The 26829-nt window shown below is 44.1% G+C and overlaps 1 protein-coding gene and 1 long non-coding RNA gene across 4 annotated transcripts in view; both read left to right on the top strand.

Annotated features, from left to right (window-relative positions):
• Nucleotides 1-11788, top strand: part of LOC141114038 (opioid growth factor receptor-like) — a 31775-nt gene extending 19987 nt beyond the window's left edge. For all 3 annotated transcript variants that reach the window (XM_073607480.1, XM_073607479.1, XM_073607481.1), the window contains exons 6-9: nt 4872-4950; nt 5269-5335; nt 8554-8702; nt 10280-11788. In XM_073607480.1, the coding sequence (XP_073463581.1) occupies nt 4872-4950; nt 5269-5335; nt 8554-8702; nt 10280-10802 (818 nt within the window). In that variant the 3' untranslated portion in view covers nt 10803-11788. The remainder of the gene's footprint in view (nt 1-4871; nt 4951-5268; nt 5336-8553; nt 8703-10279) is intronic.
• A 5037-nt stretch (nt 11789-16825) lies between these two features.
• On the top strand, nt 16826-24249 carry LOC141114037 (uncharacterized). The gene is made up of 2 exons (XR_012236855.1): nt 16826-18295; nt 18386-24249. It is a non-coding gene; the product is annotated as an uncharacterized lncRNA (long non-coding RNA).
• The last annotated feature ends 2580 nt before the right edge of the window (nt 24250-26829 follow it).

The raw sequence follows: 26829 nt of genomic DNA, 5'->3' as shown, positions 1-26829 counted from the left end.
AAGTGACAATGAACGGGGGACCCAATGCGCGGGGCGATGCAGGGCAGCAGCTTTCCATAGAAGCTCCGCCGGCCTCGGAGACAAACAGCGCAATCCGCAAGGCTAAATCACCGTTCTTACGCCCGATTTTTGATCAGCACCCCTGCAGGACACCCTTGTGCATGCCGTCGGGCAGGAAGCCGCGCAGTCGTCAATCTTGGCCCTTTCTAACTACCTATTTACTCTGCACAAAGGAAAAGACAAGTATGTCTCAAGATGGTGCCCGCTCCCCTCAGACTCCTCAGTCTCCTGCAACCACGTGTGATCCTCCAGAGAAAGCTACCACACAGCATGACAGTGAGTACCCTTCTCGACCCACAAAAGCTGATCTTGATGCTAGCTTGTCAGCCATATATGAAAAACTAGCTAACAAAATACAATCTGAGCTGCACAAAACAACTACCACTCTTAAATAAGAAATCGCATCTCTGGGAGGGCGCACAGATATTCTGGAGACTAAACATGAGGAACTGTCTCTAGCACACAATGATCTCAGGAAAGATTTTGAACTTTTGGCTGAAAATCACTCCTATCTTCACTCTCAGAGGATTTAGACCATAGAAATCGCAGAAACAACTTAAGGATTCGTGGAATCCCTGAATCAGTCACTGAACTGATGCCTGCTGTGTCTAAATTGTTCCACAATCTCCTCCCTGAGAACCCACCATCTTCATTTACTTGTGACAGAATCCACAGGGCCCTCTGCCCTAAACCACCTCCAGATAAGCCTCCACATGATATTATTTTATGCATGAAGGATTTCATCACTAAAGAACATATATTAAGAGGCTCCAGAAACGCACACAGCATTGAACTGGATGGCACAAAGATCCAAATATTCCCAGATATATCACAAGCCACTCTTGAAAGTGAAAATGAAGGAAATAACATCCATCTTGCAATCTGCTCATATAAGATCTAGGTGGGGATTTCCATTCAAACGAACGGGCCCCCATAATGGCACCACGTATACAGTCTTTAATGTCACAGAAGGCAAAGATCTGCTGGTCAAGCTAGGATTGCTGGATTCAGAAGCCATACAAAGACCCTCCATCTACTCCACATTCCTCACCCATTTGGGCTACCCCCTCCTAGAGACGTGATCAAAGAAGACAATACTTCAGAAATATGGTCCCTTAAAAGGACAATCTACATACATCTGTATCCTGAGAACTTTCTATATTAAAATATACTTCCACACCACTACATGGAAAGAAGTATCAGAACGGGCAGTTTGAGATGGAACGTAGAGAGATGAAAGATTTCTATTTTATTTTTTGTTCCCCCTTCCCTTTTTTTTTTTTTTTTTTTTTTTATATATTCTCTCTCCAATCTGACTACTACACGGCCCAATATGCAGTTTTTCATGAGTTCTAATGCCCTGTATGTGTGATAGGACCTTGTTGTTGGAAATTCCGATCGTGTGTACACAAATCCGGCGCACAAAGTGCCACGCATGCTCAGAATAAATAAAGAGATGAAAGCTATTGGCCACTGCCCCGTTTATAGTCATGATGTACGTGTTTTACGTCACCGCATTCAGAATGATCGGATTTTCCGACAACTTTGTGTGACCATGTGTATGCAAGACAAGTTTGAGCCAACATCCGTCTGAAAAAATCCTAGGATTTTTTTGTCGTAATGTCCGATCAATGTCCCACCATGTGTACGGGGCATAAGAGATTTAAAGTTACATGCACGCTTAATCAGTTGTAAAAGTTTTAGACAAATGCTGAGTCTTTCCGCCACCGCTTGTTTGACCCCCAACTCACTTCCGGAACCCATTTATGGATCAGATGGCACTGATTTTTGTGCTACTGACCATACAATTTTTGGTCTATTTTGACAGGGCTCCGCTTGTGAGTAATGGACAATATGGTCCAAGTTCATCTGTTTTATGGTCAAATTGGTTCATTCAGTTTGGAGTTATTAATTTCTAATTTTTTGTTTGAGGTTTTGTAACACATATTGTTGTACTAAAAGGTCTAATGTAATTAATCACTTACACACACATGGTGAAATATCCCACATATTTTGTACTCTGCAATGCTGGGGGGAGATTGATTTTACATGTAGCTAGCAGGCAGCGTGGCAAGTGACATCCCCATCTGGTAGCAGGCAGCGTTGCAAGTGACATCTCCATCTGGTAGCAGGCAGCGTGGCAAGTGACATCCCCATCTGGTAGCAGGCAGCGTTGCAAGTGACATCCCCATCTGGTAGCAGGCAGCGTTGCAAGTGACATCCCCATCTGGTAGCAGGCAGCGTTGCAAGTGACATCTCCATCTGGTAGCAGGCAGCGTGGCAAGTGACATCTCCATCTGGTAGCAGGCAGCGTGGCAAGTGACATCCCCATCTGGTAGCAGGCAGCGTGGCAAGTGACATCTCCATCTGGTAGCAGGCAGCGTGGCAAGTGACATCTCCATCTGGTGGCAGGCAGCGTGGCAAGTGACATCCCCATCTGGTAGCAGGCAGCGTTGCAAGTGACATCTCCATCTGGTAGCAGGCAGCGTGGCAAGTGACATCCCCATCTGGTAGCAGGCAGCGTAGCAAGTGACACCTCCATCTGGTGGCAGGCATAGTGGCAAGTGATATCTCCATCTGGTAGCAGGCAGCATGGCATTACAATGTAATGATAGAAATAATGTGTTTCAATCATCCTAAAACCATACCAACCATGGTGCCGGGATGATTGAAGCACTAACACCAGCCATTGCCCTGAAAAATTGCCCACGAAAAATCGCTTACCTCCTCCATATACCCACAATGCCTTAACAAGGTTATATAATCCTGCTGACAGAACTGTATCATTCTTTATCATTCATTATCATTCTTATGATACAGTAAAATTCTAAATATTATACACATTATTTTGATACTATTGAACCGTTGGTTTCTTTCTACTACTTGACTCCACCCATATGTGTACTTGAACTTTGGAACATCACCTATTATGTCTTTTTTAACATGAGTATATTGTATTATGACCTTTTACTATAATAAAAATAGTTTGTAAACAAAAAATAGTGACAATGAACACTGCTGTTAAAGCGGAACTTCACCCAAAAGGGGAAGCTCCTCTCATTTACCTCCTCCCCCTCCCTCTGCCACATTTGGCACTTTTTGGAGGGGGGGGGGAGGTACCTGCTCCCACTTCTGGTCAGATTGCCACAGTCAGATCTGAGCAGAAGTTCTCCTCTCTCCCTTCCCCCGCAGCCTTCTGGGACAGATTACAGGTCCAGGAAGACTGCAGGACCATTGACAGATCGCCAGATGTGAAGCTACAAGGCTTTACTGCCGGTTTCCCATAGTCAAGATGCTGATGCCTGGATCCCAAGCCGATTGAAGAATCGGCTCGGGTGAGGACAACATTAGATCCTTGGGCAGGTAAATGTCCTTTTATTTTAAAGGTCAGCAGTAAAAGTATTTGTAGCTGGAATGTTTGAACGAAGGGTAATATGATAAGTTTTTTTTTTGGTGAAAAGGGTGGTGTAAAGCACAATGAACACATTATATTTGGAAGAAGAGAGTAGACGGGAGGGGGGGGGGGGTGTATTATCAGAGTAGGGGAGGGAGAGGAGAAAGGGGAGGGATTTGTTTGTATGTTATTATTGGGGTTCTTTTTTTTTTTTTTTGTCTGAGAGGGGGAAGAGTTGTCAGTGATAAGGATGTATCTATTTTGATAATACATGAATACTAATGATATGAAGTATGTTTTAATGGATATGTTGGAAAATGAATAAAAGTTTAATAATAAAAAAAAAGTATTTGTAGCTGCTGACTTTTAACTTTTTTGGGGGGAGACTGGAGCTCCTCCTTTAAGATCAGTTAACATTCCAAAACGGGAGCTAAAATGTGTTTTTAAAGGTTTTCTACAAGGCTTGCAAAAACTTCTGCCTAAGCTTACTCTACACATCTCTCATATACAAGCAGTCAACAAGGCTTAAAGTATAACTAAAGGCAGAACTTCTTCTTTTTTTCGTTTTGGATGGAGTGGAGATGAATTGGAACACCTGTCAGTTTTTATTGCTGTCTGTGCCCCCATTGAGGAGATTCATCCTATTTCTCCTGTTTACCATTATCATTGAAAGTAAAAGAGAATCCCAAATTTTGGGTTGTCCCCAGCAAAGTATTAGAGGGGAAATTTTCCAATGGGGAATTCCCTTATTTTGCAGGGATTTCCTCTCACTTCCTGTTTGGCTATGGGACAGGAAATGGAGGGAAATCTTTGCAAAGAGACACAGATGGTGAAAAAAAAAATCTGACAGTTACTCTATCCAAAATGAAAACAAAGTTTTGCCTACTTTAATACATTGTTTTGTGGCACACTGCTGAATTATTGCTTGCTGAAATACTTTGTCTGTTTTTCAATTATTTTCCTTTTTAAAACCCAAATCCAGATCTTTCATCTTCCTTCTTCCTTTTTTTCTTTTTTCTTTCTTCTTTCTTCTTTTTTTTTTTCTTTTTTCTTCTTTCTTTTTTCTTTTTTCCTTTTTCTTTTTTCCTTTGCTGTCTAAAAGGGTTTTCTAAATTTTTCACAACTGGAAGGCAGAAATAGAAATCCTTTGGCAGGTAAAACCATGCTGATATGTATGTATTTCATTTGTGTACTGTATTTAGCTGTTTGTCTGATGTTCAGCTGTAAGCTCTAGGAATACAGATCCAAATATTGGAACCATATTGGCCATCTGACTTCTAAAACTCCTAGACGTAGAGCATTGTGCCAGAAGGATCTCTCTGCCCGCATGCTCCACCAATAGCTAAAAGGGATGGCCCTATGAAGTATGTTATTTAATTGGAGTGGAAGTAATAACCTAATTCTGTATCATTCTCAGGTTATCACATTGAAGACTTCCTTAATAAAGGGAAAGATGATTATAATATGCTAGAGCACAACCATAACTACATCCAATGGTAAGTGTAACAATGTTTCTGATCTACCACTATCTAATCCCCTTGGAATACAAACTCCTCTGTTTTCTGGGTCTTGAAGGAGAAGCTTCCTGTTGGGAAGATTTCCCACCACTTCCTGTCCCGAAGACACCACAGGAAGGGATGGTAAACTTTCCAGTGGGGACACGAAAGCATTTAGAATCTGATAGTGGCATCTTCACTGTACCCAGGAAAAAAAAAAGTCCAGTGCGACTCTTTATAAAGTGTGTGTGTTTTTTTTTTTTTTCTCTAGTGATCTGGTTCTAGCTCTAACAGATATAAACCTCCCTTTTGTTTCAGGCTCTTTCCACTTCAAGAACCTGGTGTTAACCCACATGCCACTCCTCTACACAAAAAAGAGATTCAGGTAGTAGAAACCCCATGAATCAAAGAGGAACTCCATCTAACTGTGTATACACTATATTCTCAAAAGTATTGGGACGCCTGCCTTTACACACACATGAACTTTAATGGCATCCCTGTCTTGGTCCATAGGGCTCAATATTGTGTTTGCCCACTCTATAATGGCTTCAACTCTTCTGGGAAGGCTGTCCACAATGTTTAGGAGTGTGTCTATGGGAATACTTGACCATTCTTCCAGGAGCAAATTCGTGAAGTCAGGCACTGATGTGGACGAGAAGGCCTGGCTTGCAGTCTCTGCTATAATTCATCCCAAAGGTGTTCTATCGGTTGAGGTCAGGACTCTGTGCAGGCCAGTCAAGTTCCTCCACCCCATGTCATCCATGTCCTTATGAACCTTGCTTTGTGCATTGGTTCAAATCATATGGTGGAGGGGGGATTATGGTGTGGGGTTGTTTTTCAGGGGTTGGGCTTGGCCCCTTAGTTCCAGTGAAGGGAACTCTTAAGGCGTCAGCATACCAAGACATTTTGGACCATTTCATGCTCCCAACTTTGTGGGAATAGTTTGGAGATGGCCCCTTCCTGTTCCAACATGAAGGCACACCAGTGCAGTGAGCAAGGTGGGCCTACTCCAATATTGAACCCTACGGACTAAGACTGGGATGCTATTAAAGTTCATGTGTGTCCCAATACTTTTGACAATATAGTGTAGCAGAGCAGGGAGAGTGCAGTCAGTTAACTTGAAACAATTCATTGCCTTATTTTGCTGGAATATTGGCTTTGGTTGTATCTGCAATTTAATATCCTATGCAGTTATTAACTTCACTGTGACATCTTTTCGCATTGAGAGGCCAAAACTAAGGCTGTGGGTAAATGGGGCTCGGACTCCTGATTTATAGATCTACCAGCTGACTTTTGTGGGGTTTCCCCAGAGTTCGGGGTTTCCTGGAAAATGAATAAAAGTACTCTCGGGCCAGGGTTGCCAACCGCCAGTAAATTTACTGACAGTTTGTAAAAATCTGTGATTTTCTTACAACTGCTAGAAAATATTAGAGGCTGATAATTTCATGCAGTGTTGATTTTTTAAGTGTAAATCAAGCAAATTACTTTGTTATAGGTATTGTCAGTGTTTCCATATCATGTTTATACTGTTCAAGTATTCACTGTGTGTTAGTTTCAATAGGAGTTCTGTAATTTCTCAGGTTGCCAGTAAAAAATGTGCTCCGCCAGTAAATTTTCCATGTTTTGTCAGTAAAAAATGCTGCGGGAGGTTGGCAACCCTGTCTCGGGCACCTCTAGGCAACTCGATTTTTTTTTTTTTTTTTTTTTCCCCCTCTCTCTTATAAATGATCACATTCCCCCTGTTATCAGCTGCATAAGAGCTGGGGGAGGAGGAGAAGCAGCAGCACACTGAACTTGCCAGTGAATGGCTGTGCAGGGGAGGTATGTCAGGACAAGTCTGATCATTGGAGAACAGCAGGGTGAATTCCCAGCATAGCTAGAGAACTGTCTATGGTGTGGTCAGTTTTTAATAGGAAAGCAAGGAGACACCAGGGATTTCACATAAAGGAAGCAAAACAAAACGGGAGACTTTCTCATACAAGTACATGATACAGCAGGTACATATCAGGAATATGAAGTGTTGGGGTAACAAATGCTTTAACTACTGTAGTTGCAGGTTTATTGTATATTTGGGCAAAATAGGAAACAATATTCAGTGCATCCCTGCCACGTATGCACACTTCCCATGTTTTATCCCATTAAAAATACAGCGGGTAAGAAAATCAGATGATCCTGTCAGAAACCCACTAAGCACCCCACTTCCTGTTGTGAGCTGACAACATTGCCTTTGCTCCACTGAAATCCCAAGCAGTGTTGTCAGCCCTCCCCAAGTTTTCTCCTGCTGGACTACACAACTGCCCATCTCCATGTGCATACATTGGTTTCTTTCTCAGCAAAGCAATGCTGCTGACTTCTCTCCCAAGAGCCTATCCACAGACTGGGTAAGAAAGGGGCTCATAGGAGATGTAGTCTTGATGGCTTGCCCATGTAGCGCCCTCCTCTTGATAGGCTGTTAGGGAAATTTTTAGTTTTTGGTTCCATTGTAATAAATGGAGCAATGATTGATTGTGTAGGTCTTCTCTGAGTTTCTTGAGCAGAGATTCTGATTACTTATCCCTGCCTTTGGAAGACATTTCCAGAACAAAGGGCTGGGAGATGCAAATGATCAGTTGAATATTTATCATGCCCCAGTCAATCCCTTAATGGAGGCTTCCAGAAGGTGGCTGGGGAGGTGATGAATGTACAGGAGGCCTGAATAGGGGGTTCTTTTCCCTCGAGGGAGGGTTCCAGTCTCCTAGGGGGCTGTTGCCAGAAAGACCATAAATTACAGTCTGGGCCTCAGCAGCTGCTGGGCTGAAGGCCTAGGGGCAATTGCTTAGTATTATATTTACTGGAGATCACTGCACTGAAGTCCTGTGTCTGGTGAAGGATCTAGTTATACTTCACTAGGATCTACCTGTGGATGCTGGGTGGCAGGCAGCTCCTGGGACACTGAGTAAAGACCTTGATGGTGATAGCAGTGCAAGTGCTATAAGGGAACAAAGTACAAGAAGTGGCTTCATGGACTGCTGCTGTGGAGTCCGAGATATACTGGCCATTCCCTGCTACCTCCAGAAAAGCTATTTAGGGATTAGAGTGAAGTTGGTCCTCCTATTGTTGCTGTTGATCATTTTGGAGTATCCTGTGATCTAAAACCCCTCTCCTGTTAAAGATCTTTAGCAATAAATATGAAAAAGACATCCCCTACACTGAACCTGAAGGGTCAGTGTGTGGGACTGAGCTTGTGTGACTGGCAACCTCTGTACTATTTGGGAGAACCTGGGCATATTCTAAGCGGCCACTTCGGAGATGAGCGCTACACCCACATCAATAGGAACTAAACTAGGGCACCTTGCTGATCCCTTCTAACGGCAGTTTCCCTTGCAAGAAATGTACAAGCCTGGTGATGATGAAGTGAAAAAAGCTGTTCCTCATTACAGGAATTGGGTGAAAGAAAAAAAAGCATGCTAGGATGTACTCTACAGGGGCATTATGGGAGGGGAGGGGGTGGGCAAGTTTGGTGCAGTTCCTTTTTGTCCTGCTTCTGATTTTTTTTTTTTTTTTTTTTTTTTTTTTTTACAATTTCATTTATACTGTTCATTGTAACAAATGACTGTCTCCTAGGAAATGAAGAAAGACGGAAGAGTCACGGGGAATTTCCTTGAGGCATATAAGCTCATGTTGGGATTCTACGGTCTGCAACTAAAAGATGTGGAGACTGGAGAAGTCCGCAGAGCGAGGAATTGGGAAGAAAGATATACGAATTTGAACAAGTGAGCTGCTTTCTTTACGGTTTGACAACAAGATGAGCAATAGTAGATTGCTAGCTTTAAATTGGACCCAAGAGATTTGCACCTAATTAGGTCATAGTGAGAAAAGAATCTTTTGGGCTTGACCTTTAATAATTTAGACAACTTGGGCTGTTTTACCATTTAAACCCAGACAATGGAAATGCATATTGCTTTGCTTGCCATAGAGTTCTGTGATTTACAAAGCAAATCCAGCTTGAACACCAATCCTTTTTTTCCTTTTTTTTTTCCTTTTATTCCTTTTTCCTTTTCCCCTTTTTTTTTTTTTTTTTCTTTTTCCTTTTTCCTTTTTCCTTTCCGTGGGAAGGTAGTGTTTCTGCTAAGTAAAGATCAGCTCTGGCGTGTTCGCACAGCCCACGTGCAGAGCCCGCCAGGAAGTCGGTGCTGCGCTAATCACAAGCAGTGAGACATTGTCCCGATGCGCGGCTGCAGAGATGGGGAAATGTCTCACTGCCTGTGATTAGCGCAGTGCCGACTTCCTGGCGGGCTCTGCACGTGGGCTGTGCGAACACGCCGGAGCTCATCCTTGCTGCTAAGCAGGAGCACGGATCTCTGTCTTCCTACAGTGCAAGCACTCCTTAGAAACACCTTTGATTGCCCCTGATGTTAACCCCTTTCCAGCTTGTGTCATTAGTAAAGTGACCGTATATATTTTTAGCACTGATCACTGGTCCCCAAAAAGTGTCACTTATGCCTTGTTTCCACTGAGCGGATCGGTTCGGGTCGGTACAGTTTGGAAGGCCTAGAATGGTCCGGCCTATTCAGGTGAGCGTTTCCACTGCAAGTCGGATCGCCAGGGGCCATACGTGGGTTTAGAAAAAATGCCTAGCATGGCGTCACACGTCCACCAATCAGTGGAATGTATCGTAGCTCCGCCCTAACCGAACCGTACCATTTTCTATGGCCCCACATCTGAAGCTGGACCCAGAATGGTGCGGTTCAGTTGTATGGGCCGCTTTCATAATGGAAACATTCAAAATAGCGCAACGTACCGAACCAACCCGAACCGATCCGCTCAGTGGAAACGAGGCATTAGTGTCTGATTTGTCTGCCACAGTCCCGCTATAAGTCACTGATCGCTGCCATTACTAGTAAAAAAAATTTCATAAATCTATCCCATAGTTTGTAGACGCTATAACTTTTGCGCAATTCAATAAATATACACTTATTGGGATTTTTTATTTTTTTACTTACCAAAAGCATGTAGCAGAATATATATTGGCCTACAATGATGATTTTTTGGCGCTATGAAAAAAAAAAAAAAAAAATTAAACATACTGCAGTGGTGATCAAATGCCACCGAAAGAAAGCTCTAGTTGTGGGGGGAAAAAAGGAAATACATTTTATTTGGGTACAGTGTTGCCCGACCGCGCAATTGTCAGTTCAATTCTTAATGTAGTGCCGTATCTCAAAAAATTACCTGGTCATCAAGGGCGGGAGGTGGGGTGTAAACCTTCCGGAGTGCAAGTGGTCAAAGTCCTGTGGACACTCTTGGATTGTGCTTCAGCATTTTATTTTGTTTTCTCTTTCTTTATTCATAGTCACACTCATAATAACCTGCGAATCACCCGAATCTTGAAGTGCTTGGGGGAACTGGGGTTTGAAAAATTTCAAGCTCCTCTGGTCCAGTTTTTCTTGGAGGAAACCCTGTGTCGAGGCCAATTAAAGAAAGTAAAAAGGAGCGTGTTGGACTATTTCATGTTCTCCATAAAGGACAAGAGAAAACGTCAAGGTTTGGTGCGCTTTGCCTGGAAACACTACGAGCCGCAGTGCGAGTTTGTCTGGGGACCAATAGACTTGTTAAGAGATGATCAAGTAGAGCTGAACAGACAAAAAAGAGGAAACTGTGACAGCAGAGAAGAACATGGGGGAGAAAACCATAAAGGAGATGAGATGAGACCTCAAAAAATCAAGAAGGAAAATGGTCAAGATGATGAGAAGGAACATAGGAATGAAAAGACAAGTGGATGTTGTTCATGCAAACCATTGAAATCATTGAATTTGACAAGAAAAAACAGTCAGAAAAAAAGCAAAATAAACCTGTTAATATCAAGGAAAAAGTAACATCACAGGGTAAAAATAGAAAGCGTACGGGATATTTCAATTGCTTCCAATCAAAATAATGAATACATATTTTTTTTTTTTTTGCATCAGTTATTGGCTTTTCCAGACTGTTTTTGTTTATATTTTTCCTTTGCTGTGTTTGCAGTCACACTGCGATCCCCTAATGCTCATATGTACCCTCAATGAAGGCCACTTACCTGCAGCAGTTAAAAGCATTGAAAACGAAAACCACTTGTGAAATGGATTGTGATTAATCTCCATCTGCCAAATCGTTTAATCATAAAAGCAACAAACAAAAACCCAGGTAGGGAAAGGACCTTTTCCTTACCTGAGCCTGCTGTTTCGGGTTCTCATTGGATATTTTGATAGCACCAGGAGTCATTGGCTCCCGCTGCTGTCAATCAAATCCAGTGACCGGGAGAGCTCCCGCACGAGTGCCCCCATGGAAATGGCTCTCCATGTGGGCACTCGAGAATAGGAGCAGCCAGGTGACCCCAGAAAAGGAGGATCGGAGCCACTCTGTACAAAACCCTTGCACAGAAGAGGTAAGTATAACATGTTTGTAAAACTTCGTTTTGTTTATTTAAAAAAATAAAAATCACTTTCAGTCCCTGTACAGCAAAGCTCAGACCAGGAGGACAAGGAGACGGAGCACGAGCAGCCCATCACTTATGTTGCAGTGCTCATGTGCGGATGAGGAACATGCTGATGGGAGGGACCTGAGTGACAGATGAGCTCATGAGGCCGTTGCTTCTTTTTTCATTGTCCAGTCAGTCTGGGGGAGAGACCCGATCTGTAAGCATTATTTGACTGCAGCAGAAAGAAATCAGGTTTTCTGCCCTGTGTGGCCGGGCTGTGTGCATTGATGTATTGGTAATGTGTGCAATGCATACCCTAATCACCCTGTGTGGCGCAGATTCCCCCTGTTTAAACCCCTGATATTTCACCAAAGCCTCCTAATGGGGCTCCTAAAAAAAAAAACAAAATAAATAAAAAAAAAACGGCTGACACCGTCGTGTGTGTGTGTGTGTGTGTGTGTGTGTGTGTGTGTGTATATATATGTATGTGTGTGTATATGTGTATATAATACACACACACGTGTTTGAGCTTTGAGGTGCAGACCTATGGTGCAATGCACAAGGGCCCCAAGGGGGATGAGGCCCACTGACACTCACTTCACATATTGTAGTCCACATTGGGTACTGCCATTTACTGGCTGCCCCAGTGTGATATGCAGAGTGGCAATGGTGTGCCCGTTAAAGAAATGCTCCCTGGGTTATAGCCCCTCCCATTGAAGGAGGCCTGTATCCAGTGTCTAAGCAGATAATGATCGGGAGAGGCAGACGGAGGCACCTCTGTGCTCTGACACCTCACAGCTCAATCATTGGAACTGCCGCAGTCTCCTTCTGATACCTGGAAGAGACTTAAAGGCTGATCTGAAGGCAGATCTTTCCCCTCCAATGGGCCCAACCCTCTCTGGCCCCCGACACCTTCTTCTGTGTGCTGGTTTTTGGCCATCTTCATTGGCCGGAGCAGGAGGCTGTCATTCTGGCACTCAGGGATTGGGACGCCCATTATAGACTACACTGCAATCGCTTAGAGCAGGCAGGTAGGTGAATTTGATTGCAGAAGAGGCATTGCATGTCTCTTCTACAATAAAAAAAACCTACCTGTTCCCAGTGAATAGCAGCGGAACTTTAGTTACACTTTAAGGCGTGTCGGAACCAAATGGTGCTCGATGCACTCTCACCATAGTGACGGCGCACTATGCCGCACATTGTAACTATGTGAAGAAAAAGCTGCACAAGACTGCAGGATAGGTAAGTGGTGTTTTTTTTTGTACCGATTGCCCCACTAGACCACCAGGAAATATAAGAACCACCTTCCGGTCAGCCACTGACCTCCACCAAGTTTGGGGGAGGGAGGTTATTTTACAGCCAGCCACTGAACGACAATGCTGTAGAAAAAGGGAGGTTATTGTTCCAGCCAACTACTGACCACCAATATTGTGGGAGGATATTCTTGCAGCCAGCCACTATTGACCACAAACAATATGACCAAAATGGATCTGTAGTGCTAAGGATACTAACAAGGTTAATATCACATATGGAAACCAGTGGGGAGGAAGCTCAAATAAAATCAAAGTAAATAAAACTAATGTATAACTGATTGACAGCTAGCTCTTAGACCTCTTTCACACCGAGGGCGTTTTGCAGGCGCTATAGCGTTAAGAATAGCGCCTGCAATCCGCCCTCAAACAGCTGCTCCGTTGTTTCGGGCTTTCACACTGGAGCGGTGTGCTGGCAGGACATCAGGAAAAGTCCTGCCAGCAGCTTCTTTGGAGCGGTCTGTTTACCGCTCCTCCACTGCCGCTCCCCATTGAAATCAATGGGGCAGCGCTGGGATACCGCCAGCAAAACGCCGCTATTGCAGTGCATTGCGGGCAGTTTTAATCCTTTCTCGGCCGCTAGCGTAGGTAAAAGCGCCCCGCTAGCGGCCGAAATGCACCGCAAATCCGATGGTAAAACACCGCTAAAAATATTGGCGTTTTACCGCCGATGCTATAGGCGGCTCGGTGTGAAAGGGGTCTTATTGTCAATGCCTTAGCTACTTTTTTTTAATTCTTTTTTTTTTTTTTATTGTTTATTATGTTTTTGTTTTGTTTTTTTTCCCCTTTTTTTTTTTTTTTATTTTTTTATTTATTTATTTATTTTTTTGACTCAACTTTTAGCTTGGGGTGATTAGAGTGTATCAGACAGTTTTATCTTGCAGTCCATTTAAGAGCTGTCTTTTTATTTTTTTTTCAATGGATGCGACACCAAAAAAAACAAAAAAGAAAACATACCTAACCAAAACTAAGAAGGCCATAGACGGTGCAAATTTATTTTCTGCAACCACGGGTTGCAGGAAAGAAATTTGCACGATTCCCCCATCAACACAGACGGTGTTGACAGGGGAATCTCTTCTGCCAAACAATTGTCTTCCCCCCGGCGGGGGAAACCGCCCCCGTCGGGAGAGGAAAGCGAATCCAGCAGGCTGGATCAATCAACTTGGTACATTCAGCCTGTCCATTAATTTGTTCGAATTTAGCAGGAACCGGCCGAGATTCGAACCGTGTATGGCCGGCCTTAAAATCCAATAACTCTATTAATATTACATTTAAAAACCAAGTGACTTTGCCCAGACTACATTTTCTACATATAGTGATTACAAAATGACATGACCCCGAACCAGTGTTGCTAACCCCCCACAGCAAAACATGGAAAATTTACTGGCACAGCACATTTTTTAAGTTGTCAGTAAAAAAAAAAAAAAAAAAAAGAGAACTCCTGTTAAAAACGAAGGGCTTGTTCACACTTGCTGAAAATACTGACGCTTATCAAACGTGCCTCTATTGTTAATGCGTGTTAATAGGTGAGGTTGATAAACTTTTTTAATGCTCATTAAATGCCCTATGTACAGTTGATATGCTTTGGCACACTTAAGGACAGGGGCGGCCGCTCTGGAAGATGCCTGCCTCAGCTCCGCACTCCATAAAGACCCGACCGCTGCTCTCACCACCTGCATTCAGGGTAAGGACTGACCTGCAGACAGCAGGTGGGGGGGTTTGCTGGGGGTGTAAGTGCCGCGGAGGGGGGGTGTTAGGGGCAGTTGTGCTAATGCTGCTCCACCCCCCCCCCCCCAAAAAAAAAACTCCACCGGTCGCCACTGGTGAACAGCACTGGGTGTAACATTTGCATAGGCGTTTGGCCAGTTTGAACTTCACCTAAGACAACCGATATTTAAACAGTATAAGCACAATATGGAAACTCTGACAACCATAATTGACTTGGTTTACACTAAAGTCAACACAGCGTGACAAAATAGCCCCTGATATTTACAGACAGTTGTAAAAAAAATTACAGATATTTTACAAACTGTCCGTAAATTTACTGACGGCTGGCAACCCTGCCCTAAACTCAGGCAATTACAGGGAATTGTACAGATGAGTTTCTTCAACACGTTTCGTGGGCCATAGCCCACTTCTTCAGAAAGAACAACACTCTTATGCCCCGTACACACGGTCGGATTTTCCGATGGACAATGTCCGATCGGAGCGTGTTGTCGGAAATTCCGACCGTGTGGGGGCGCCATCGGACATTTTCCATCGGATTTTCCGACACACAAAGTTGGACAGCAGGAGATAAAATTTTCCGACAACAAAATCCGATCGCGTCAATTCCGACCGTGTGTGGCCTGTTCCGACGCACAAAGTGCCACGCATGCTCAGAAGAAATTCCGACACGGGACAGCTCGTTCTGGTAAACTTAGCGTTCGCAATGGATACAGCACTTTCGTCACGCTGCAATGTCAAAAATGGTTTCATACAGCGCACTCTCTTCTTCTTTATAATGTGACAAGAATTAGGTAGTTTTGCTGCTCATATTCACATACACTTCTCACAAACTTTTATTTGTGTTTTTTTAGTGGGATTCCCTCAATATATTGTTATTAGTTGTCACATCTGACAGTTTTATATTTTTTAGGTTTTTTTTTTTTTGTTTTTAAGCCTTTTTTTAATGTTTGGATTTTTTCCAAGGCTGATCTTTGTTCAATGTTATTTTTATTTTTACTCCAGAATATTTTTGTCTGTGTTTTGTGTGTCAAGTTACCCCAACACCATTGATATCTTTTATTATTTAATCTCAAGGAGATTGTTTGTTGTTGGTGTCCCTTGTTCATTTCACATTGTATATTTGAAATGTACCTGAATCCTCACAAACCAACTGTCATTTTTGAAGTAAAACACATAGGAGAGTATAATTCAAAACAAAAATCCTTTATTAAGGGATCAGAACCAAACAAAGAGGAAGGCAACACTGGATCAACAGGAGAAATTAGCGAAGCCTGGGACCCCCACGGCAGACATCAATTCTTCAACATCAAAATTGGTGGCCTGAGGAGTCCATATGTAAGGGAGGGCAGTCTGGTCCGGGATTCACAGAGATCCGGATAGCAGCAGATGACATCTGTGTCCCCAGGCTGTGGTACCACAAGAGGCTGCATCTTTTGGCCGACCAGACTGGATCCAGGGCAATCACTCTCTGGTCTTCCTTTCACGCTTCCTTCCGGGCTGTGGCTGTGCAGGTGGAGATGTGGCAGGAGGAGGAGTAGGACCTGGAGGAGGAGGAGGAGGACTGGGGGGACCTGGAGGAGGACTGGGGGGACCTGGAGGAGAGGGAGGAGGAGGAGGACCTGCAGGAGGAGGAGGAGGACCATCCCAAAGCTGTGTGTGAGGTGTAATTTGGCCCCTCACACCTTTCTCCAGAGCCTCTGATATGAGGGCCTGACACAAGGCTTTTTGGCCCTCCTCCATCCTCTGCATTTTATATGCTATGAATGCAGCAATGCTCTCCTGCCTGGTGTGTGGTGCTCCCAGGACCTCTGTAGCCCTCCAAAAGAATCTGATAGCCGCCTCCTCTAGGGCACTCGTCCTACTGCCACTTTCTGTTTTCAGGGGGGGTGGAGGGACCTGCAGATCAGCCAGCCGGCTCGGCCCGGCCACCTCCTGGCTGAGACTTCCCTGTGTATGAAAAAGGGACATGGTTTTAGTTTTTGCATCATCAATCACAATCCTTAATTAGTACTCCCAACTAACATCTAGTTAACATCATTGATTGGACAACCAACAATATTTAGAGGAATGCTATACCTGGCTCAATCTGGGCTCCTCCACATGTGGCCTGGAAGGCCCAGGTTGGGCGTCAGAAGCCTCAGCCGGGGGGGAAGGAAGCGTGGAAGGAAGACTGGAGAGGGATGGCCTGGGTTCAGTCTGGCCTGCCAGAAAGTGCAGCCTGTCGTAGTACAACATCCTGGGGACATAGATGTCACCTGCTGCTCCGGATCTCTGCGAATCCAGGACTTTCTTGCGCTCCCTCAGATATGTGCTCCTCAGGCCACCAATGAAAATCTTTAAATAGGTGATGTCTGCCGTGGGGATCACCTGCTTCACAATTTCACACAATTGCTCCAGTGCTGCCTTCCTCTTTGCTTGGTTCTTGAAATGGGGGTGGGTAATCTCCCACAGACAGGGCAGCTCCCTTAGCATATCAATGAATAGTGACATGAAGTCAGTATCTCTCATTAAGATATCCATGTTCACTGCAAGACACAACACAAGACAAAGCCTAATGTCAGACCAAACTCTCCTAATCTTGTTACAATATAGGCCTCAATCTAGAAGCAGTATAGGCACAAGTTTGTCTCTTACCTTCGTTCTTACGATCGGCGCGTCCAATGCTCCTTCCTCCGCTCACAGATCGTACGTAATACGCACGCGTGTTACGCTTTATACACACTGCGCATGCGTGTAACTCCGCCCGCCCCTGACGTTCTTTCTAGTGTATTCCCCGCCCCTTTTCGTTCGGCGCAGTGGGTGAAGAGCACATGGCGGAGTTACAACAGGTGCGGGCTAATTGTAGCAACGAGGAGGAGGAGGAGGAAAGGCCGGATCCAGGCACGTCCCGATCCAGAAGGAGACGTTTTAAGGCCACAAATATGTCGTTTGGGGAGATGTTGGAGATGGTACACATCATGAGGAAGTCTGACTATGACGGAAAATATGGGCCTTACTCCAACCCCAACATCCGAAAGGCCAAAATCATTGGTAAAGTGGTCAGGAGTCTAGAGCGGAATTTCGGGGTACGAAGGTCTAAAGATCAGCTCAGGAAGCGGTGGTCGGACCTGAAGTTGAGAGAGCCAGAGCAGTACCGAAAGATCCGGAGAGTGCTGCAAAAAAGTAAGTAGTTGTGCTGTGTTCATATTCTTTCTGTCTTTATTACGTTCGTTCTGCTCCATATGCTTTTATTAATTGTAACGTTTAAAAGGGCAACTTTAATGTTCATGGGCCCATTATTCGTTCGTATCAAACATTTTTATTTCGGCCTCTAGAACACCATTGTTTAGGCCATATGCATTTTCACACATTTTTTTGGGCCTACTTGGATGCCAAAGATTAGTTTGTGTAGATGGGTTTGTTACTAGAATGAAATGACAACTAGATTGTGTGTAAGGAGAGGACACTGAGCAGCTGTTTTCACATCTGGACACTGGAGCACTAGTGTGGGACACAAGAACACCATTTTTATTAGGGGGCCACACAGGTGCCCCAGTGTATACTATAGGGGGGTCTCCATCTGTGAAGCTTGTACCAAACATGTAAAGTATTGCAGCTTGACAAAGGGCAATAAAAAAAATATACATCTTGGAACTCTGCTAAAATAGACAATTGTACCCCACTTCCAAGCAATGTTTCCTATTTCTAGTTTGGCCATCAAATATCTGTGTGCTAATTATACCATTTTTGTTTTACATAGGGGAGAAAAGACTCGGAGGACAGCCCTCATCCAAGGAGACCACAGACCCCCCACCTATGGAAGAAGGTGAAATACCCCCAAACGAAGAAGAAGAGCAGGAGGAAGAAGAAGACGTGGTGGAGATTGGCACCACAGCAGGTGAGTGTCTGCGACCACATGCTCAGGTAAAAGAGATGGATGGTGGCAGATTTTTGAGACCTTTTTTTTTTGTTCTTTATCTCTTTTTAGGTGATCGTGATGTGAGGGATCCTGAACGCTTTACTTCAGAAAGTGCCCAGATACTTATCGGGGAGATCATGGGGTGTAATCTCCAATTGCATAACATCCAGAACCAAATCAGTGATGTTATTAAAAAAAATAATAACATCATTGATGTTTTGGGGCGAATTTAAACCCCACAAAATCACCTGTTTTATTAATGTGGTCCAATCTTCCAAAATTTTTTAAAATGTTTAGAAAAGCCAAATTTGGAGGATGCACACAGTGTGCCAACATGTGCTATCTGCCATCACGGGAGATCAATGGACACGTTTTGGGGGTGCAACACCTTCCTCAATTATAAAGTCGCATTGAGGAAAGGCTTGCTCCCCCAAAACACGTCCCTTGATCCCCCCTGATGGCAGATAGCACATGTTGACATTCGTAAATTGGTGTGCATCTTCCAAATTTTGCTTTTCAAGGGGTGATTTCCCCCCATCTGAACGCTAGATCAAACCCAGTTCCTAAATACTGATGTCTGATCTAGCCTTCAGGCTTTACCATATGTGAACTTTGTAAGTTCAAGTTTTTTGGCTTTCTTGTTGGTTTTACACAGGCCTGTTTTATCTGAAATGGATATTTCGATTTTTGATAATGCTACTGCAAACATTGTTATACAACAAACATGTTGGTTTGTTTTAAAAACCTTTGGTAAATGCGCATGTGATTGTGCAGGTATAAAAAAGTGCCTTACTCAAGAATGTGTGGATTATTGTCTCAACACTACAACACTTTTGGGGTGATGTAATTGTTGTTTTATGCACAAATGGGGGTTATTTCCTAAGGGCAAATCCTCTTTGCACTACAAGTGCAGGTTCAGTGCAGTTGCAAGTGCACTTGTAGTGAAATGTGTTTTTGCATTTAGGAAGTACCAGCCAACACTATTCTTTATATGGTTACGCAATCACGACATTTTCTGCACTCAACACATTTCTGTCAGGGTCAGCTAAAACAAACACAAGCAGTAAATGTCCACCAATAATTTCTTTGGGTTGTTTTTTATTTGAAAAAGGTGTCACATATTGTCTGGCATATTGATAGCCCCCCTACCCGCAAAGAACTCCAGGCATCGTAACCGGACATCACGGGTATTCAGGGAGGGCAAGCCAGGACGGCCGCTTTCAAGTGCCGTCATTGTGGATGTATTTGGGATTCCGGCCTCAGGCCCAACTGAGCCAGCATAGTTGGCTGAATGTTTTTGTAGAAAATTATGGAGAACACAGCAGGAAAGTATAATATGGTTCAGTTTATACTCCGCCATATGGATGGGTGTCATAAATAATCGGAACCGGCTGGCCAGGATTCCAAATGTGTTCTCCGCCACTCTTCGGGCTCTGGCCAGCCGGTAATTAAAAACCCTCTGTTCCGGGGTGAGGGTCCTCATCGGGAATGGCCGCATCAGGTGGTCCCCCAGCGCAAACGCTTCATCAGCGACGAACACAAATGGGAGACCTTCAACATTGTCCTCTGGAGGTGGCAAGTCCAAGCTGCCATTCTGGAGACGCCTGTAGAACTCCGTCTGGGCGATCACTCCACCATCGGACATCCGGCCATTCTTCCCCACGTCCACATACAAGAAGTCGTAATTAGCCGACACCACCGCCAACATCATTATACTATTGAACCCCTTATAGTTGAAATAGTACGACCCCGAGTTGGGTGGTGGGACGATGTGGACGTGTTTCCCATCAATTGCCCCTCCGCAGTTCGGAAAGTCCCACCACTGGGCAAAGTGGGAGGCCACAGTCTGCCATTCCTGTGGCGTGGAAGGAAACTGTTGAGGAAAAAACAATAAACATTACTATTTTTTCACAGAAACCTGGCAAGCAGATTAGACAGAAACATTATGGGTCAACCTCCAGATAGCATTTATTAAGGGGAATTTAACAACAACAAAGTATAAGGTACACCTATCATATTCCCCCTCCCCCCCTCATGGGCCATTTCTAACATTATAGGGGGGGGAACTCTTGGACAGGTAACCCTCTTCACTTCATTGAGAGATGAATGCCTAAATACAGGGTATTACTTGGAACAGCCCCTCCTTAGTTACACTATTGGCAGACCACTGGACAGGTAAGAAGTGTCATAATACAAAGATATAAATACACATTGTACACATTTCAGGACATTTGGACATTCTGCTATTACCTATCAAGATAATAATAGGATACAAAAACTTTAAACAGTACCATTGGAAAGTATACAGGCAGGCCCTTGCACTACATGCTTTGGGGAATTCATCCATAAATCTGACCAGTAAAGAGGTGGGTATAGTGTGTATGGGTTTGGCAAAGTCAGCAGATAGATGATTGAGGATAGAGAATTGGGATCAGCTGACTTAGCAGTTGGGGGGGAGGGTTACTAAAAATTTGGGGACACCACAAAAAAAAGCCTCTGCCACTCTGCCTGAATTTAAATCAAAAATAACATTTCCAAACATTTTAGGGGGTGTTTGGGGTAAAGCACTACTATGGAGCTGATAAAATACATTGTTAAGTGACTACATGAGGTGAATATAGGGCAGGAGACACCATGCTGGGGAGGTTATTGAAGGGCAAATATGTATGAAGGACCTAAAATAATAATTACATAAAAATCCTGCATGCATGAGAACAAAGGGGACATTCACAGCATATTACAATCATGGTAATTAGGGAATGAGGGAAGAAATACAATATATTATCAAACATTAAATACAATAAAATGTGATATAAAAGGATAAAAATCTTACCTTCATATACTCCTTCTGTAGGACCTGGATGATGGCAGAACAGGTCTCTGGGATATGATCCCCAGAGCCTGGGGGGAGATGCCTGTCGAGAACTTCAAGTCCTGCAGACTTCTCCCTGTGGCCAAATACCGCAGGGTAGCGACCAACCTCTGCTCTGGAGTGATGGCTTGCCTCATGCAGGTATCCTGCCTGCTGATATAGGGGGTCAGCGAAGCCAACAGACAGTGAAATATGGGGTCCGTCATCCTGAGAAAGTTCCTGAAATCATCAGGATTATTCTCACGGATCTCACGGAGCAAAGGCATATGACAGAACTGGTCACGCTGAAGCAACCAATTCTTGGTCCATGAACTCCTCCCCACCCTGTTCATGGACTGGACTTGTGTCAAGGTCAGGACCCCAACACCAAGCCCCCGCACAGCACGAACTCTACGAGGAGTACGCATACGCAACATGGCTAGAAAACGGTCGGCTGCTCAGAACGAAGTAACAGAACGCACTGAAGAACAGCAAGGCCTGTGAAGAGCGACCTGAAAAACAGCAACGAGCAGGCAAGATCACACAGAAAACTCTGATACGAACTGACTGCACGCACTGAAGAGCAGATACAAACCCACAAGCACAAACTGAACGGCAGAAAACGATCTGAAAGCCACGAGTCTGAAAAAGCGCGAATCGTCTCTCACCAAACTTTTACTAACACGAGATTAGCAAAAGGAGCCCAAAGGGTGCCGCGCTTGGTTCTGAACCGGCCTTTTCTAGTCTCGTCGTACGTGGTGTACGTCACCGCGTTGTTGGCGATCGGAAATTCCGACAACTTTGTGCGACCGTGTGTAGGCAAAACAAGTTTGAGCCAACATCCGTCGGAAAAAATCCGAGGATTTTGTTGTCGGAATGTCCAAACAAAGTCCGACCGTGTGTACGGGGCATTATAATGGTAGTAAAATGTTAAAACAAAAAATTTTTCCTCCTGCAAGGCAATCTCCTGCATTGCATACTAGCACATTATGAAAGAATTACCTTAAAATGAAACGCACCAGCGGCGCGCTGACAGGTCTTTCATCTTCACCACGTCTTCCATGAGGGTTCGGGGGCTGCCGCCGCTTGAATGGCTAGCCGCGATGATGTCACTCCCGCTAATGCATGTGGGAGTTATGCCGCGACACAGAGCCCTGAGAATGGGCATGAGTATGTCGTCCCTTCAGAGTGCATGTGCCGGCCACGTCACCGGCTGCTGCTCACTGGAATATCTCCTAAACGGTGCGGGTTTTAGGAGATGTTCTTTTTACCTAAAGGTACGCTTATTATAAGCTTACCTGTAGGTAAAAATTACAAAGCGGGGTTTACTACCGCTTTAAGTGTCTGTAATAGATGTCAAACCAATGTGCAGTATTTAAAATCTGGTGTGGAATAGCAACCTCTATAGATGAGTGGACTCCAAACAACAATAGACATGATTGTAGACGTCAATTTTCCTCAACCAGAGGAATAACAATTGTTAAAAAGCTATAGAGATGTGAAGTGCTGACAATCCTCCAAAGGTTTCTTCAGGCGTAGACAAGAATTAATATGAAGATGTATAAGGGCGGTAAAAGATGATGTGTTGCTGTAGCTAGATGCTTCCCACTTCTTCCATGTTCAGTGTTAGTTTTTCACAGTGACAGGGCTTAGGAAAAATAGCATTGGATTCAACTTCTGTGTTTTGCAGAGTTAAGCTGCCTGTGGATGTTGCCAAGTCAGCAGGTGACCACACTGTCCTGGCAGATTGGGTCTTGAGGAGATATGTCCCCTACGACCCTTAGCCCGTCTATCTGAAGACTTTAACGTGCCCCTCACACTAAATTTTGGCTGTAGGCAGCTCTCCCACGCCTTCAATAGCCAATTTCCACGAACCTCTCTTAGGATAATGGAGTCAGAGCTTGAACAGGTGCTTAGAACTGATTGCACTGCAAAACACACATCTATGCCCATCTGGTATCAGTTGCCCTGCCTCCATTAGAATCAATGAGAAATAAGTGGGATGCACCACATTTAGACAACGATTGGGATGACAAATGGGATCTTCAGTTTAAAACACAAGTTTCTCTACATGATAGATTAATTCAGTTTAAAATAGTACATAGAACCTACTTTCCCCATTCTAGGCTCCACATAATGAATCCATCCCATTCCGCAGAGTGTTAAAGGTCTGGCTATACCCAAGGTGACTATTCCCACATCTTGGTCATGCTCTGATATCACAAGATTTTGGTCAGACATGCTAACCATCATCAATACGTTTACATCAATGTCAGTCCCTCCAAGCCATCTTAATTTTGTTTTATTAAGCCTTGTCGACAATCTTCTTCATACCAGAGCGAAAAAAACCCTTGTCAGTCTCCTTTTCGATGCAAGAAAGGCCATCACCTTGCATTGGAAGAAGCAGGCTCCCCCTTCCATTTTCTTCTGGAAACAATTGATCACCAACAACCTTCCATTGTATAGAGATACCTACGCACACTGTGGATGTCCTGCCAAATATGATAAAGTGTGGGCCAAATGGTTGGCAAACCCCACCACTGCTGCATAGCTTCTAGATAACGAAGGGTCTAGAGACGTTTAGCTAGATTTCTGTTTGTGTTGTGTTAAGTGCGGGAAACTGGGTCAGTTTCCATCTCTTTTTGTCAATTTTTGGCACCTGACAGTGAAGGTTACACAGTCACACCATTGTTAACTTGGTTTTGCTCCCACCAAACTGCATTTGTATCATGTGCTTTAAATACATGACCCCTGCGTGGGCAACACAAGCATATTCATAGTATTGTTTTCTGTGTTCTTGTTGAACTTGTTTTGTACATGGAAAACTTTTTTTTAATAAAAAAGACTCTTGCTTTTGATAAAGTCGCATTTTGATGACGAAACGCGCCAAGACGACTCTCCCAAACGTCACTACCAGCCTGGAGAGTGGAACGCGCGCTATGTTGTGAACAGCGACCACACATGAGCAGAGCTGATGCTATATTGTTGGTGATCAGTTCTGTCACACTGACAGTTTTAACAATAATTTTATGAGTTTATGTGTGCTGCTGTTTTCAAATAAACCATCTGAAGATTTTACTCAGAGGAGTTTCTTTTTCCACATATTGCAATTTGCACATTTTTGTCCCTGGACCCCCGGAGCCATCATCGGAGGCAATCAATCAGACGGAGCAACCAGAGGCTATCGCATTGACCTACAAGCACAGTAGACTCCTCTTGCTATAAGGTAAAGGAGTCCATCATATCTGGTGAGTGTGGATTATTTCACAATCCCCATGAGGTGGATGTATTGACACCGATGGGACACGGAGCACAACAGCACTTTTTCACAAGGAAAACACTTTGTTTTGCACAGCTATCACTGTATGTACTTTAAATTGTCACTGTAAAGATTCTTTGAATTGATAGATGGATTTATTCACATCTAACTCTGGTTCACACAGTCATCTATGTATGCACTTTATATGTTAATTTCACTGTTGTATTATGTATTTGGTATATTTATTAGAAGCCACTATAGGACATTGACATCCATATGACACAAATAAGATATAGTCACAAACACGGCATATTACTTTGGGATTTAGTATACTATTAAGGTGGAGCAGGCGCTGTCTATCATTCATTTATTACACCTAAATTGTATCTCAATTGCCTTTATATTCACAGCAGTTAAAAAAATATCCCAATGGGGAGCGCAGAAGGAGTATACAAATGTGGATTTTACCTTACATGTAAACCCTAATTGAATGACAAAATTTGGTAAGGCTCCATTCACACTTCTACAATTCCAAAGTTGCGCCGACTTTGGAGTGCAACTTTGACGCAACTTTGGACGGGTGTGACTTGCATAGAACTTTGGCTTTGACCAGTGATAATGGACAACTGTTGCATTGTATAACATTCAGGTCTGAAAGTCGGACCAAAGTTGTGCATGAACTACTTTGAAGTCGCTGCGTAGCACATATATGAATGGTTATCGTTGGAAAACATGGGGAACGGCTTGTCATGCGACTTTGATGTCCAAAGTTGCATGACAAGATGCACAAGTGTGAATGGAGCCTTAAAGTGTTCGTTACCCCAGCACTTCATATTCCTGATATGTGCCTGCTGTATCCAATGGCGTCACTGGGGGGGGCAGAGGGGGCCCTGACCCCCCCAACATTATGCTGTGCCCCACCATGTGCCCCCCCAATTAAAAAAAAATGTTGCCTTTTCGTAAAAAAAAAAAGGTCTAAGAGGGAGAGCGTCCCCAGTCAGCTCCTGCAGGTGATTCCTCCCCACTCCCGCTGCTCGCTGACGCTGCATAATGCGAGCGATCACACAACCACGGCTGCCCGATCTGCTCCTTCCCCTGCATCCTCATTGGCAGGGAGAAGAGCGAATTGCAGGAAGGACTCCACCAGGACTCTCAGTTACTGAAAAAGCAGACTGCTTTCTCCCGTCCTTTGGACAGGAGAACCAGCCTGTAAATTCCAAGTGATGCCAGACCAGCGCTGTCAATAGCAGGGGCAGGACAGCAAGAGGGGGCTGGGGAACCCCACAGTGGCAGAACACCAGGGCCCGGTGGCAAGACAACCTTGCAACCCTGATAGTTCTCCCACTGCTTTGGACCCTTATATTTTCTTGGTATGCTGGTGACATATATCTCTTGTTTTCTGCCACCCTGGGGGGCCCCCAATACAGTAGGAAGGGAGCTCACTGCAGAACATGTGAAAGAGCCATTGTGGGATCGTAGTAAAGGGCCGCAGGATATATATATATATATATATATTGCATTTTATAGTTGCCCCCCTACTTTTGTCACTGTCCCCCCATGTGCCCCCCCTAAATATGAAAGCCGGAGATGCCACTGGCTGTATCATGTACTTGTATGAGAAAGTGTCCTGTTCTCTGTATTGCTTCCTTTTATGTGAAATCCCTGGTGTTCCAGCCAGTCCCTCTGCTTTCCTATTAAAAAAACTGACCACACCAAGCAGGAGGCACACTGTGGTTAGTTCTTTAGCTATGCTGGGAACTCAGTCTGCTCTCCTCCAATGATCAGACTTGTCCCGACACGCCCCCCTGCACAGCCATTCACTGGGAAGCTCAGTGTAATGTTGCTTCTCCTCCCCCCAGCTCTTGTGCAGCTGAGAACAGAGGAAATTTGATCACTTACAGTTATGTCCATAAATATTTGGACACAGGCACAATTTTAGATTGTTTCAGGAATTTACCAAAACATATTCAAGATATAGTTATATAATGGAATGGGCTGAAAGTGCACACTCTCAGGTTTAAGTTGAGGGTATGTACATCCAAATCGGAGAAAGGGTTTAGGAATTACAGCTCTTAAGAATAGCCATCCCCCTTTTTCAAGGGGCCGAAAATAATTGGACAATTGAATCAAAAGCTGTTTCATGGACAGGTGTAGGCTACTCCCTTTATTATTTCTTCATCAATTAAGCAGGTAAAAGGTCTGGAGTTGACTCTAATGCCCCGTACACACGGTCGGACTTTGTTCGGTAGGGATGAGCCGAACACCCCCCGGTTCGGTTCGCACCAGAACCTGCGAACGGACCGAAAGTTCGCACGAACGTTAGAACCCCATTGACGTCTATGGGACTCGAACGTTCGAAATCAAAAGTGCTCATTTTAAAGGCTAATTTGCATGGTATTGTCC

The sequence above is a fragment of the Aquarana catesbeiana genome, linkage group LG12 (genome assembly GCF_042186555.1).
Source record: "Aquarana catesbeiana isolate 2022-GZ linkage group LG12, ASM4218655v1, whole genome shotgun sequence".
In the NCBI taxonomy this organism is placed as follows: Eukaryota; Metazoa; Chordata; class Amphibia; order Anura; family Ranidae; genus Aquarana; species Aquarana catesbeiana.
Note: the sequence above shows the minus strand (reverse complement) of the source record. Positions and strands in the feature narration are given on the sequence as shown.